Raw genomic sequence first — 13,954 nt, 5'->3', positions numbered from 1 at the left:
AATCGATTTACAACTCAATTTCCGTATTGGTAAATTAATTTCTTCAACAATTTCTTAGAGAAACATCTGTTATCTTTTTAATAACTGCAAGAAAAAAGCATCGAGAATGGGTCGTTTTGATCCGTCTGGTAGTTTTAGTGTAACTTTCCCCATAGATACGTATACACGGTATAAAGCGAATCGAGAACCTTGATCGAACAAATGTATCATTACCAAAAGACCAATCGAACCAAAGGGTTAAATAATTCGACCATAAACCGTCCCGTAATCATTCTAACGACTACCCGTATCTGTTACAGGTTGAGTTAACAGAGAACACGCATCCCTGTCCGGCGTGTCCTACGGTCCTGCAGAGCTCCAGGGACCTGACGAACCACCTGCGCGGCCACAACTCGCCCCGCAGCACGGACTGCAGCGGCGAAGAGGACCACTGCTGCGGCGTGTGCAACAAGGTGCTGAGCTCGGCAAGTTCGCTCGACAGGCACGTGCTGGTACACTCTGGCGAGCGGCCGTTTAAATGTAAATACTGCGACATGGCGTTCACGACGAACGGCAACATGAACCGGCACCTGAGGACCGCGCACCGGTCCACCTCGCCGCAGAGCTACACGGACTCCGAGAGCAGTAACACAGACTCGGAGAGGCCACCGAAGAGGCGGCACATCGAGGAGTTCAACAACAACGAGGTCGCGAAAGGGAACTCCCCGGACTACATCGACCGCCAAGAGAAGCCCGGCAACCTGAAGCGCAAGAGCTCGGACTGCCTGGCCGACAGCGACGGCCACAAGAGGCACAAGATCCTCTTGAACAACTCGCGCGCTGAGATCAGAGCCAGGCCGGACGAAAACCAGAACGCGTACAACTGCCAGGTATGCGGCAGGCAGGATTTCGCGACCAGCGCGCTCCTCGAGGCGCACCTGGAGCGCTGCCACCCCGAGTTCCCGGCGAAATGCGAGTCCTGCAACCTGTCCTTCAAGAACCACCGGGTGCTGAACCTGCACAGGTTCATGATCCACTTCGCGGACCACTCGACCGGGAACACCGCGAGGAACCTGCGCAACTCGGTGGTCGGGTTCAACGATCTGACGTTCGTCGACTTCTCGTCGGACAAGTTCCCGGCGATCGCGAGGGCGGTCTGCGAGCAATCCCTCCACCGTCCGGCGTCCGGGGAGGTAGCCAAGTTCCAGTGCTCCAAGTGTCTGCGAGCGTTCCCGTGCAGATCGGCGTTGGACTCGCACGAGATCGACTGCGGCACCAACATCGCGCAGACTAGGGTGACCGACGACAGCCAGTCGAGGAGGGACGACTTCTTCGCTGGCCTCGACCTGCAGAACAAGTCCGCGCTGACGGAGGCGAAAGAGGGCAAGGACCTGGCCGACATTCAGAGCATCATCTCGGTCACGTCCGGCCCGATCCTGCAGAACTTCCCCAGGTCGGACGCGAGCACGCCCGAGAGCGCCATCAAGTTCAGCCAGAGGGCGAGCTCCTCGGGATCGTCGGGCACCGCGTCTTCCGAGTATCACGAGGAGGAAGCCCAAGACGCGTTCGCCGCGGAGTTCCGCAAGATGAAGCTGAAGGGCGAGTTCCCGTGTCGGCTGTGCACCGCGATATTCCCGAACCTGCGGGCGCTGAAGGGGCACAACAGGGCGCACATGGGCGTCGCCCCCGGGATGCCGTATCCCTGCAACATGTGTCCGTACACGAGCACGGACAAGAACACGCTGGTGAGACACCTGAGGTCGCACAACGGGGACCGTCCGTACGAGTGCTCGCTGTGCAAGTACGCGTTCACCACGAAGGCGAACTGCGAGCGGCACGTTCGGAACAGGCACGGCAAGCTGACCAGGGAGGACATCAAGAGCGTGCTGATCTACCACCCGAACGAGGACTCGACGGCCGAGAGCGTGGAGAGGAGTTCGTCGCGGGTGACGAAAGACGACGCGAGGAAGACCCTGGTCTACCCGGCCGACCGCGACGAGTTGCAGCACCAGGCGCAGGTGCACTACCCCTCGGCGCCGATGGAGGGCCGCGGGGAGATCAGAATAATCGAGGAGGCGAAGCTCCACGGCGCGTTGTCCATGTGCTACGAGGCGGGCGACGCGTTCGGGAGACCCGGCCAGGCGATGGAGCTGGCGCAGCGGAGCGCGGACGACGGGAAGTCCGCGACGGACGCCAGGCTGGACTACGCGAAGATAGAGGAGGACGTAGAGTCCAGGTCGTCGGAGGGTAGCGTGTCTCTAGTCAATGATGCCAAATCAGACTCGCACCAAAGAATTCAGGCTAGTCCGATGAACCTGAAGAAGAGTTCAGCGTCCGAGGGGGCCGGTGAGGACGGGCCCCTGGACTTGTCGATGGACGTCCTGGACCTTAGCAAGAAGTCCAAGGAGAAGGAGGACGGTGAGTACCTAGCCAGCCAGGAGCAGTACGGGAAGAGCCAGAAGGACCTGTACAGCGCCACCAGCCAGCTGTTGCTCACCGAGGCTCTGTTAAAGGCTGGACAGAGCAGCTCCCAGCCCACGTCGCTGGAGGCGTTGTACGCCAACGCCCACTTGATCTACAGGAACTTCGGGTCGTTCCCTGGCGGCGTCGGGGCTGGGATACTGCCGCCATACTTGTTCAATCCCCACATGTTTGGACAAGATTTCTCGATGAAGGACAGGCTCCAGAAGGAGCTGGTCAGGGGTCTGCAGCTGACCAGCGGGGGCACCCTCGTGGAGCCGCCGATCAGCGCCGGCGGGTTCAACGCGTACCCGCACGGCAGAGACATGGGCGCGCAGTCGGCGAGCGAGCAGGCCGACTACGCGAAGCTGATCTCGTCGAAGCTGGCGAGCAAGCCGGTCGTGAGCCGGGACAAGCCCGAGGGTACGTCTTCGTCGAACTCGGTGAAGATGGTGATCAAGAACGGGGTGCTGATGCCGAAGCAGAAGCAGAGACGGTACAGGACCGAGAGGCCGTTCACCTGCGAGCACTGCTCCGCCAGGTTCACGCTGCGCAGCAACATGGAGAGGCACATCAAGCAACAGCACCCGCAGCACTGGAGCCAGAGACCCAGGGGCGGCCACTCGACCAGGGGCAGGCCACCCGCGAGTCACCCGACGCTGCTGCAGAACCTGACGCAACCCGCGTCCCAAGCGGCGCAGACGTACCCGAGCATACTGCCGAAGACGGAGCAGTCGAGCGAGTACACGGCGAAACACCCGATATCGGACCAGGTGAAGTACGCGATCCTGGCGCAGCAGCTGAAGGCCAACAAGGCCGAGGACAACGACTCCGAGGAGGAGCTGGTGATCGACGAGGATCCGCAGGACAAGGATCAGGATCCTCAGAAAGAGAAGACCACCAGTCTGCTCAGGGGTCAGCTGGAGGCTGCGGACCCGGTCGCGGAGGCCGGCAAGCCGGAGGCTGAAGAGGCTAAGGGCGACTCCACGAACACCGAGTCGGCGAACAGCGAGAACGCCAGCGACGAGGCTAAGCTGTCCGAATCGGAGCAGCCGACGGAGGCCAGCGAGGCCGGCGACGACGCGAAGACGCTGGCCAAAGCGGAGCCCGCCGAGGACAAGACGGAGAAGATGGAGGACGGCGCGACCGACTTGGCCAGCGTCTCGAAGCTGCTGGACAACGCGTCGCAACAGTACCAGCAGTTCCAGCCGCAGTACCTCAGCGACGAGGAGGGCTTGGTGGCGTCCAACAGCGACTGCAACAACTCGGGCAGCGACGAGAAGTCGGACTCCGTGAACTCGGTGAACTCGGTCAGCAGTCCGTCGAAGAAGAAGCGCAAGAAGAAGAAGAAGTCCGCGTACTCGATGGCGCCGAACCGAGTGATCTGCCCGTACTGCGAGAGGCCGTTCCCGTGGACGTCCTCCCTGAGGAGGCACATCCTCACGCACACCGGCCAGAAGCCGTACCAGTGCGTCCACTGCTCGCTGCTGTTCACCACCAAGTCGAACTGCGACCGCCACCTGCTGAGGAAGCACAAGGCGAACCCGAACAAGGTGCGCAGGGTTCGCAACTCGTCGTCGCCGGACAGCCAGCCCGTGACGGGCGGCAGCAACAACTCGTTCTCGATGAGGAACGTACCCGAGCGGCCCTACAAGTGCAATCAGTGCCCCAGCTCGACCTTCTCCACGCTGGGCAACCTGAAGAAGCACCGCTCGACGAAGCACCCGCGCAAGGCGAAGTCGAGGCCAGACTCTCCGTCCAGCGAGCCGCAGAACAGCCCTCAGGAGTGCTCGAAGCAGAACGAGCAGACCGACTACGACAGCCAGTCGTCGAGCATCTCCGAGGGCATCGAGGCGACGATGCCCGCGCTGGCCAAGACCACGCCCAACACCTCCTCGTCCGCCAATGACACGTCCAGGTCTAGACGGCTGTCGCCGAGGTCGTCGCCGGGGCCCAGCGACGTGCCGTTCAAGTGTCATCTCTGCGACTGCGGATTCTCCGAGCGGCAGGAATGCCTGGAGCACATCAAGGCGAACCACAAGAGGTCCTACGAGATGCTGGTGGCCAAGGGCGCGTTGGATATGGACATCGATGCTGTGGAGGACCAGCAGCAGCCGCCACCGTCGCAGAATCCCAGCGACGGCGAAGAGAAGAGAGGACGCTTCCCTGACTACAGTAACAGAAAGGTGAATGTCTTTAGGTGTCGTGATATTTGGTAACACGTTCACTTACGATGTCGTGACAGACTTGTGACGAACATTTTCAACTGAAGAGATCTATGCGTTTATCTTTTGAGATGGATTAAGTGTTACTTGTCTATTGTCAATCTTTATGTTTTGGAGTAGGAAGCATGAAAATGCTTTTCCTAATAAATTGTTGAAGGACTGATCATAGTTGAAAAGTGAATAGAGTATGGTTAACAGGTTGAATGTGGTCACCGGTGAATCAACCGAATCGGATTACTGTAGTTTGCTCAGTTAAACTGTGATTATTTGAAAAGATTTGTATATGTGATATGATAATGGCATGATAATGACACTGCAATTCAATCAAATGTTAATATTTTCCTCTGAAATCGTGCGGCATTCAACCTGTTAAATATCTGATTAATTTCATTTGCATATACAAAATATATCGTCACAAATATGTCACTCCAGTAGCGAACGCGTTAATCGAATATATTCTACACGATTAAGCTCGAGCGTGAAATTCAAAAACTCTTCCTGCATTCCCAGGTGGTCTGTGCTTTCTGCATGAGGAGATTCTGGTCTGCAGAGGACCTGCGCCGGCACATGAGAACGCACACCGGCGAGCGGCCGTTCTCCTGCGACATCTGCTGCAGAAGGTTCACGCTGAAGCACAGCATGCTTCGGCACAGGAAGAAGCACGAGTCGGTCGACTCCACCATGTACGTAGGTACCAGCGGCGACGAGGAAAACTCGCCTATCCAACCGCCCACCATAACCCCAAGAAGCCAACAGCAACCGCCCGTTCTAGTGGCGGCGAACTCTGGGAACCTGAGGGCGCAGGACAGGATCTCGCTGCCGACCGTCGCCCCGGTCGCAACAGGAGACGCTGGTCCCGGCGGTCTGATGAGGTTCAACCCCTACGAGAAGCTGACGACCTTGACCGGAAAGCTCGCCAGCATCCCGCAGAACGTGAACCCCGAGACCAGTGAGAGCGCCGACAACGACCTGATCTCGAACCTCCTCGGGATAAGGGACAAGAATTTCATCGACCGCGTGCTCCAGGCGTCCGCCGACGACGCGGCGAAGCTTCTCGGAGTGAAACGCAGCCACGAGTAAGGCCGCACTCGACCGCTGTCCCGGACATTACACGACCGTGCCTTAAACTGCTCGCCTCCAGCGCCAGAGGTTGATCAACCGCGCGACTCGGTTGATCCTTGGATCGTTGGCCCGAGATCTAAGAGAGCAGATAGTCTTAAGTAAAAGGAAATATGTAAATATACCCGTGACCCACGCTGCTCCGTATTGGGTCGTTTTAGTTGATTTTAATCTCGCGGAGACTCGTTTTTACTCTAGACGTAAGGATATGTATATATTATTTATCCATATTTATTTAGTGACGTAGTCTTCATTGTTACTCGGTTCTGCGTTATGGTAATCGTATCAACGAATCGTGTCCCTTAGAGTCGAGTCTGTTAGGCTAGTTTCAACCGTATTCTCTATGTCTGGACAGTAAGTACCGTTCGATGATACGTTTGACCAACGCGACGAGAATCGCGTCGATAATGAAAAGTACGTCACCAGTTCGTCGAATATTTAACAACGAATCACGGAAAAGATCTCATCGGGTTCCCGCGTAATGTAAATAGCGTGCTGAGCGAGAACGAGTTCGGTTCGGATGTGTCAGCGACGAAGCGTCAACTGCGTAGCCGATAATCGTTTTCAACGGTTCGCTCTCCGTCGGTAATTTCGAAACGTGCTAGTGTATATAAACTGCGTCTACTTCTGTATGTATCTTTCATCTCTCTATCTGTATATATCTCTATCTCTATTCCGCGTGGTGTACATATTAATATTATTCGCGAGCGAGCGAGCGAGCAGAGACAAAACGACGGACGAAGAGGACAGACGAGACTGCGTCGACGGTTCGAACCATGAAGAGGAGCGTCAAAATGGACAGCACGTACACAACATTCAGACAATATTCTGCTTTCCTCCATCGGTTCGCGCCGATAAAACCCAAAGATACATTTTACACAATAAATTATGTTAGCCATATACGTAAATACTATTTATTGTTCGTCGTGTATTTAAAACCAGAGATCTCGAGCCGAGGGACAGGGCGGGACCCGATCGGTACGCGTCGCGTTCTGCTCTCTCGGCCGGGAACGTGTTAAGTCAAAACTGCTAAGAAGGAAACATCGATGATAATACGCAAAACATAGAGCAATATAGAAAATTTATGATATACAAAATATATATATACATTCGATTTATATTCCGTCGCGTATAGATATACTTGTATATAGATAGCCTAATTGAACACTTGAGTAGGTCTATGTTTCGCGTCGTGCATAGTCCGTGTTAAGACGGTATTTAACTGCAATTGTACCAAATAGTCGAGCCTCGGTTCCCTTGTAATTGCGAAATCGAACCGAGCCGATAAAACGTTTCTATTTCCTATACAACCTCTCTTTCTCTACTTTCCTTCAATATTTCCTAATTCCTTCTATTTTCGTGCAATTTCTTCGTTCACCCTTGTAATTCTCTATCCGATATTTTCCCTTGATCTTCGATTCTCCTCTAGATCCTTCTCTATCTTTATCTCTGTCTCTATCCTTTTATCTCTGCGTCTTTATTACTGTTACGTTTCTCTGTATAAACTCACTGTATTTATTGTTTTATAATAAAAAAACCGACTGTGCAGAAATCGTCGCAGGTTCATATGAAATTGAGTTTTCAAGTTTACTCGGGGTGACTTTCAACGGTGCTCGAGGCTTTCCAAAATACCCACAATTTTTCTTTTTAGATTACCCGGACTAGAAACAATAATATTCGCTTGGGGTGACTTTTTTTGACTATTGACTATTTTTTAGAGAACCTAGGCTCCAAACAAAAATTCATTTCAAGGATCTTATGGGAATATTCGTCGAGAAGTTGGAATTATTTTCTGGGCAAACTGGCGGGGTAATTGCCCCCATAATTTTGAGGTTAACGGCGTTCAGGGTCACGTATAGGCGATCCGATGTCTTATCGATCGCGACACAAACACGACCGGACAGACCCGACCACGCTAAACGTGATCGCGCCCATGCGAACGAATAGAAATAGGAAATATTCGAAAACCGGAATTCGATGATTGTGCTCGATATTACACGTAAACGAGGTCGCGCAAATGTTTGGATATTTTTGTTGCTTGGATTGTTCATTAACCAACGGAACGTATATTTTGAAAAAGAGAAATCTAAACGCAAATTATTCGCCATCTTTTAACACTAGAATTAGGTCAAAATGACTTATCTCTGATTTCTTATAATTACTGAAAAGGTAGATACTTCTATGAAGAATCAAAAAAATTTGTCTGAATCTCTGTTCTCGTGAGATCATTAATGCGGATTGCAAGGTCCGCGCGAAAAAATTAATCTCCTGAATTCGACAGTAATTTTAGATATTAGAATATGACTAATTAAGAGTTTTCCTACTTGAGTCACTCTGAAGGAAGAAATGCTGTTTCAGACCTTGTGCGACGTCGTTGGATCAGGACGTGTCTATGACACGCCTGAAGAGAAATGTGAAGAATATAAAATGATCTATTTATTAGAGACAACCACGTTTGGATCTTTGAAGTGACGACTATTTCCTTCTTGAAGCCAATTAACCCTTTGCACTAGGAAGTATTTCGTTGGAAATACTTAACATTCTCTAACTAGACAAAGATGATATTTTCTGTAATTAACACAGAGAGAAATCATAAGCAAATTGGGAAGCTTTTTTTATCCCAATATTTCACACGCTGATGCATTATACAATGTTAAATATCAAATTTTATATGAGTGCAAAGGGTTAAATGAGTTTAAGGTATGAAGTAATCATTGCGACCCACGTGTACATGATTATATATCCTGACATAAACTTCGCCTATGGATAAGAATATAATATAATATAATAAGAAGACCTGCGTACGACTTATCATTAGCAAAAGACCAATCGAACCAATTAAACACATTCATCGATGCATACAAAAAGAAGTCTAACCAACTTCACAGCTTGATATAAATAGAACAAGACATCCACAATTATCCCATTTCCATAGTTTTATTTCCCGTCAAATGTTATAATATTTCACTAATAGTAACGTCCAGTAAATAATGTCAATTAAAATAATAAATTATTAGGAGCAACCAAGCGCGTATCGCTATGTACATATAAATATTACACGTTTTACTAATCTGCGTTCTACTTGTAAAACACGCTATCGACTGAATAGCGTCGAATGCCGATATAAGAAAGACTCGCTTATATTTTTCATCTCCCTTGAATTTTTTTTCCTGTAAACCTTTGCACTTCCGTTCTCCGGCTCGCTGCTCACGCGTAAAACGACGCGCGCGCGTAACACCGTCGTGGAGCGGGCGGCGAACTTCGTGTGTCTATTGTTCGCTTCGACGTTCGTCTGAATAGATTTGTACCGCTGTCGCGATTATACAAACGTGTGCGTTTAACGAGAAAGAGACACTTAACTATTAAATGACCAAACAACATCGACGCTCGTACGGAGCTTTCTATTAAAAGGATCTCAATCTTAAACGTTCCAAGTTAGCAACGAGTATTTCAGTTAAAACATCATCATAGAACTTCCTTAATCGCCCCCTTTGTATCGCGAACAACGTACGGAAGTATTGGTCACAGTTTCAGAAAACACGAACAGTGTATATATATATATATATCATATTATTTATATATATATATCTCTATATATATGTGTGTGTGTCAATTAAACGCACTTAAACATAATACGAAATACGTGTACTCGGAAGTAACGACAGAACAAGTTGCCAGACGCTAAAAATTAATCGAAATGGAGGACAAACACTTAGGCCCAGCTATCAAGAATGGGAATTATTGCAGTAGGGGTCTGACATCTCATTCAATGCTGCGCGAATCATTACTATTCTAAACTAAGTTTAAAAACTTCTCTTTCTTTTTGAACACATTGAATGCCATGGGGGCAACCGGTGACACTCGCCCCAGTGAAATGACTGTAATTCCCACAATTAAACAGTGATCACTAAAAAAACATTCCTGTAACGTTACACAATGCACTGACATTCGGCAAGTCTCTTGCGACAATTAAACAGTTTAATATTGTATTCTTTTCATTTCACATATTCTGCACTTTGAAATCGTGCGGCATTCAACATGTTAATTGCGAAGACCGTCCCAAATTCGACAGTTATAACACGGTTTTGAGAACGGTCTTCGTGTTTACAGGCCCACTGGGATTTTCTATCTCACCAGGTCATCATTTTCAAGTACACGTCTCTCTCTCTCTCTCTTGAAAGATCTACTCGGAATCTCTATCAACGTGTTACAAACGATTCTAAATAAATCATCTTAAGTACATAACGTTAGACGTACTACGACAATGGAAAAAACCCATGATGTGCATGCATCTACGCGTAGGTCGGAAGTATGATACAACGTTAGTCGCTGAAGCACTGACCTCGAGGAAAGGACTACGCGCGTACATACGCTCGATTAAAATGGGACAAGCGGACAAAACATGAAGCGACCACGAAATTACTACTACACATATTTACACGTATTGCGCAGCGTTCTCTGACTTCTGACGATAAAAGCGAATTACCGAACTTTTCTGTTACATTTTCATATCCTCCTCCTCCCCTTTTGACTGCATATGATTTCTTGTTTCCATTCTTGTTTTTTTTTTTGTTGTATAAACAAATCAGTAGCACTTTAGGCATTCTTCACATATAGATAACATCCATTCCATATGCACTCTTGGATAAATTGAACGTGGACTGGGACTAAAAGGGATCTTCCTATTTCAACGGTTGAAACAGTTAGATCACCTTTCACAGATTCCTTACAGGGAAACCTGTCAGTCGCAACTTTCTCGAAATCAGCAACCTTCCTCAATTTCTATAATGACGCGTTTAAAAAAGAAAATGAAACGTGATCGAACCTATGGTTGCAAGAGAAGGTTGCTCAATTTGAAATTTAACTGTTTTCAATGTTCCAAAATAGAAAGACCCCTCAACAAGAATATTAGGTCGTCAAGATCACCATATGTTAAAATCTTCATGCTACAGTATATCGGACACTTGTAAATCAGGATCCGGCTGAGCTACGCTCTCCGTGGAGAACTCGAACGGTTCCAGTTGGTCCTTGAGATCCTCCTCAAGTTTTACAGGATTACTACTCACGTCGCCAGATACCGGGTTGTTGCATACTATGTTGGGCGCGTTCAGTGGATCCTCTGCTTTTATCTCCTGCTTCATCATGAACGCCGGCTTCTTCGACTTCACCTCGCGTTTGGTGTCCGTTCGTTCCCTCTCGTACATAAACGTTTTCCGTTTCCTTTTCATCGGTTTGCATACTTTCTTGTACAAAACGTTCATCTCCTTCACTCTGCTGGTCGGTATGGTCCAGTCCATTTCCTTGGATGTTGTATCGGAGTTTCGTGTAGGATCCATTGTGCTCTCGTACTCTGGGATCTCCAGGCCCAACTTTTTCATTACACTGATCATTATGTCGTCAATGTTACCGTTAATGATCAGATCTGCCTTTTTATCCTGAAATCAAGAAACACCTTCCATTTGAACTATACCGATTCCTTGAGCGATAATCGATAATTGAATAACTTGTATAGAGGCAACTTGAATTTTATTAGTCTATAGATTAGTAGGGAATTATAATTAATTGTAGAATGGAACTATTATCTTACATGTTTCGTGGGTTGTAGATTACATATAACGAGTCGACCTCCATATTTTTTGGTGTACAGAGGCAAATTACCACTGGGAATAATTTGTAACGTCGTCCCCAGACATATACTCAAGTCAGCCACACTGTAATTGTATTTTCTCTATATTAGTTTCTTTAGCCGGTATTGCTGGTACCGTGTAAATGAAATATAATTGTCAACTAAAACCTGAGACACCGAGATAGCATTTTCTGATCAATGAAAGCTTTCCAAAATATTTTTTCGTATACTTGCACAGACGCATCGAAATTATAAACATGTAATATGTACTTCAACAACCATTAGGCACTCTTCTTTTCATCTGTTCGCAAAAAAACACCAAATTTTTAGTGAACAAACGCATTTTAGGGGGCAGTCATATTTGCAAATGACTACATCTTTCTCTCGCAGATACATTTCGATTCATTTTCTTCTTACAAAAATTTGCACAATGTCTCCAAATTTCCACCCTTCGCGTGCCATAACATGGAACATGAGGTACCAGTAAATCAACATTTTTATTAATACAGAAATGTTGAATTACCTAGAATGCAAATCAGACAACGACAAATCACTGTCTGGCAAGTTGTGTTCCCAATCGAGAATGGTATCATGCATACGGCCGCGACATGGACGACCACCTATCTGTTCTGATCGACAGACAGTGTCCAAAGATTTCTTGCCCACGCTTTTGGTTGCAAAGTTCCGAATGAATTGTCTAAAAAAAAAGTACAGTGTACATGAATTTTTCAAATTACAGAAGGTACATTCAAAGTAGATCTTGCGCATTATAAGAAATATATTATTTTATATTCTATAAACATATTATTTTCAATGCAGAATATTAACCTGCCACATTTGTCGCACTGTTCCGTAAACATATTTCCATGCAACTCTGCCAGATGTTGCCTTTGTACCCCCGATCGAAGATGTAAGCCATCAATATTTTGGCTTATGATGAACTTAACTTTTTCTATAACAAATCAACGTAGATATGAATCTAACATTTCCAATAAATAATCATTTGGCATTGCTTATACTCACTGGCATCTACTAATCTTTTTAATGCCATGTGTGCTTTTGTAGGTATTGCTTCGTCAAATGAGATACTCATGGTAGGCTTCAGACCTTTCTGTTCTAATGTCCATACCCCATTTGTTCCTCTAGAATATCAAACACCAAATTACAAGTAACAAACACAAAAATTAATTCATTTAAGTATACAAATATTTAAACCACCCTATTCCATACATATGATCATTTCCAACAAGTACAATACAATCATTACAAAAAAAAAAGGATATAACGTACATCAATAATCAAAAATAAATTATTCAAAATTTCATTTCGCGTAAATAATTAATTTCCAAAAAAAAAACAAATAAAAGTAAAAATAAAAGTACTTTCGTCTCACAGCTGTTCGTATCGTGTGTCTGGGAATTTCTCAGCATTTCGGTACGTGATCGAAGCCGTGTTCAACAATGGTGGACAGAACGACCGAAACGGATTCCGGTTGTTTCTTCGCGGCAGCCGTTACCGCTTGATTAATTTAAAAGAATTGACCGGTGGCGCTTTCGGGCGCACAACAGATCGGGACGAAGGGCCATCGGGGCGGCTGGGGAGAGGGGATGGAAATACATAGAAGTAGGGTGGGGATTCGAGCGAAAAATTACAAATGATAATCACCGAAAATCCGGAATGCCCGCAGCAGTACTGATGCCGGCGCCGGTGTGAACAACGACGTGACGCGCCGCTTGTATCCAATCGGCTAAGAGGCCGCATTTTAGTCGCAACGCCTCGACGCTGTCGTATCGCTGGAAAAAGACAAACGGATAACGGAAATTAAAACGGGGGAAGGAAGGGGGGTAAAAGAAAAGAAAAGGGAGAGAGACAGAGAGGAGAAAAAAAAGAAAGGAGAGTAGCTCCAGCGATAGGAAAGAAAACAACAAAGGGGTCAAACTCGGGGAAAGGTCGCGGGCGACCGATAGACTCCCGCCAAACACAGCCAGAGACAATGGGGGGCCGCTTTTTTTTTTTACCTCCTCGACACCCAGCACTCCTTTGTTTTCGTAGTGTGAGAGCCCGTCCGCGTAGCTGCATGACATTTTGCCCTCGGTTCGGTGCGGCACAGTAAATTCGATCCGAAACTCCGAATGCCCCGTAGACGCTGACAATGGCTCGCGATCCGGTTTTTTTTTCTCTAGCACGCAGTAACCAGCATCCCGACGCCAATATCAGCCAGCTCTCATGTGCGGTCCCCGCGCGCGACACGTAAACAATTTGTAAGTTAATGACCGCGTGCTGTTATGTTTATACGCTACGAATGACGATAAGTGATAGGAAACTCGAGATCCACCGAGAACGCATTCTCTGTTTTATAGACTGCACTGCATGCAATGAAATGGCACTTGAACAGAAAGAAGATAATAAACGTGTGGCGCCTGCGCCTTAGGCGAACCCGGAACTGCTGGCTTTAGCGTTGCAGACGCTTGAGTTTCTCGCGTCCATTCAATTCATGCCGCGGTTAGTCAGCGCCACCCGTCAGTTGATGGTCGAGGCTGAAGCC

At 47.9% G+C, this 13,954-nt stretch overlaps 2 protein-coding genes across 5 annotated transcripts in view; one reads left to right on the top strand and one right to left on the bottom strand.

The window, feature by feature from the left end:
- Positions 1 to 7,356, top strand: part of LOC116432177 (uncharacterized) — a 77,993-nt gene extending 70,637 nt beyond the window's left edge. For both annotated transcript variants that reach the window (XM_031988678.2, XM_031988676.2), the window contains exons 3-4: positions 300 to 4,625; positions 5,175 to 7,356. In XM_031988678.2, the coding sequence (XP_031844538.2) occupies positions 300 to 4,625; positions 5,175 to 5,744 (4,896 nt within the window). In that variant the 3' untranslated portion in view covers positions 5,745 to 7,356. The remainder of the gene's footprint in view (positions 1 to 299; positions 4,626 to 5,174) is intronic.
- A 1,345-nt stretch (positions 7,357 to 8,701) lies between these two features.
- Sirt6 (sirtuin 6) lies at positions 8,702 to 13,885 on the bottom strand. 3 transcript variants are annotated; one of them, XM_076371855.1, is made up of 7 exons: positions 13,428 to 13,885; positions 13,075 to 13,202; positions 12,433 to 12,551; positions 12,238 to 12,361; positions 11,933 to 12,106; positions 11,371 to 11,494; positions 8,702 to 11,218 (listed from the first exon to the last, which is right to left on the bottom strand). In XM_076371855.1, the coding sequence occupies exons 1-7, from the start codon at positions 13,491 to 13,493 to the stop codon at positions 10,730 to 10,732; spliced, it is 1,224 nt and encodes a 407-aa protein (XP_076227970.1). In that variant the 5' UTR covers positions 13,494 to 13,885; the 3' UTR covers positions 8,702 to 10,729. The 3 variants fall into 3 exon arrangements, with proteins under 3 accessions (XP_076227970.1, XP_076227972.1, XP_076227971.1); XM_076371857.1 differs by lacking the exons at positions 13,075 to 13,202; positions 13,428 to 13,885 and adding an exon at positions 12,803 to 13,032; XM_076371856.1 differs by lacking the exons at positions 13,075 to 13,202; positions 13,428 to 13,885 and adding an exon at positions 12,792 to 13,025.
- Between the last annotated feature and the right edge of the window lie 69 nt (positions 13,886 to 13,954).

Source organism: Nomia melanderi, chromosome 11, assembly GCF_051020985.1.
Source record: "Nomia melanderi isolate GNS246 chromosome 11, iyNomMela1, whole genome shotgun sequence".
Lineage (NCBI taxonomy): Eukaryota > Metazoa > Arthropoda > Insecta > Hymenoptera > Halictidae > Nomia > Nomia melanderi.
Note: the sequence above shows the minus strand (reverse complement) of the source record. Positions and strands in the feature narration are given on the sequence as shown.

Excerpts from the sequence above, each read along its gene's own strand:
- Sirt6 (XM_076371855.1), bottom strand. The coding sequence starts at position 13,493 with ATGTCATGCAGCTACGCGGACGGGCTCTCACACTACGAAAACAAAGGA. Across the intron at positions 12,552-13,074 it reads GCGGGCATTCCGGATTTTCG|AGGAACAAATGGGGTATGGA; the intron begins GTGATTATCATT and ends TTGATATTCTAG. Across the intron at positions 12,107-12,237 it reads CAGTGCGACAAATGTGGCAG|ACAATTCATTCGGAACTTTG; the intron begins GTTAATATTCTG and ends CTTTTTTTTTAG.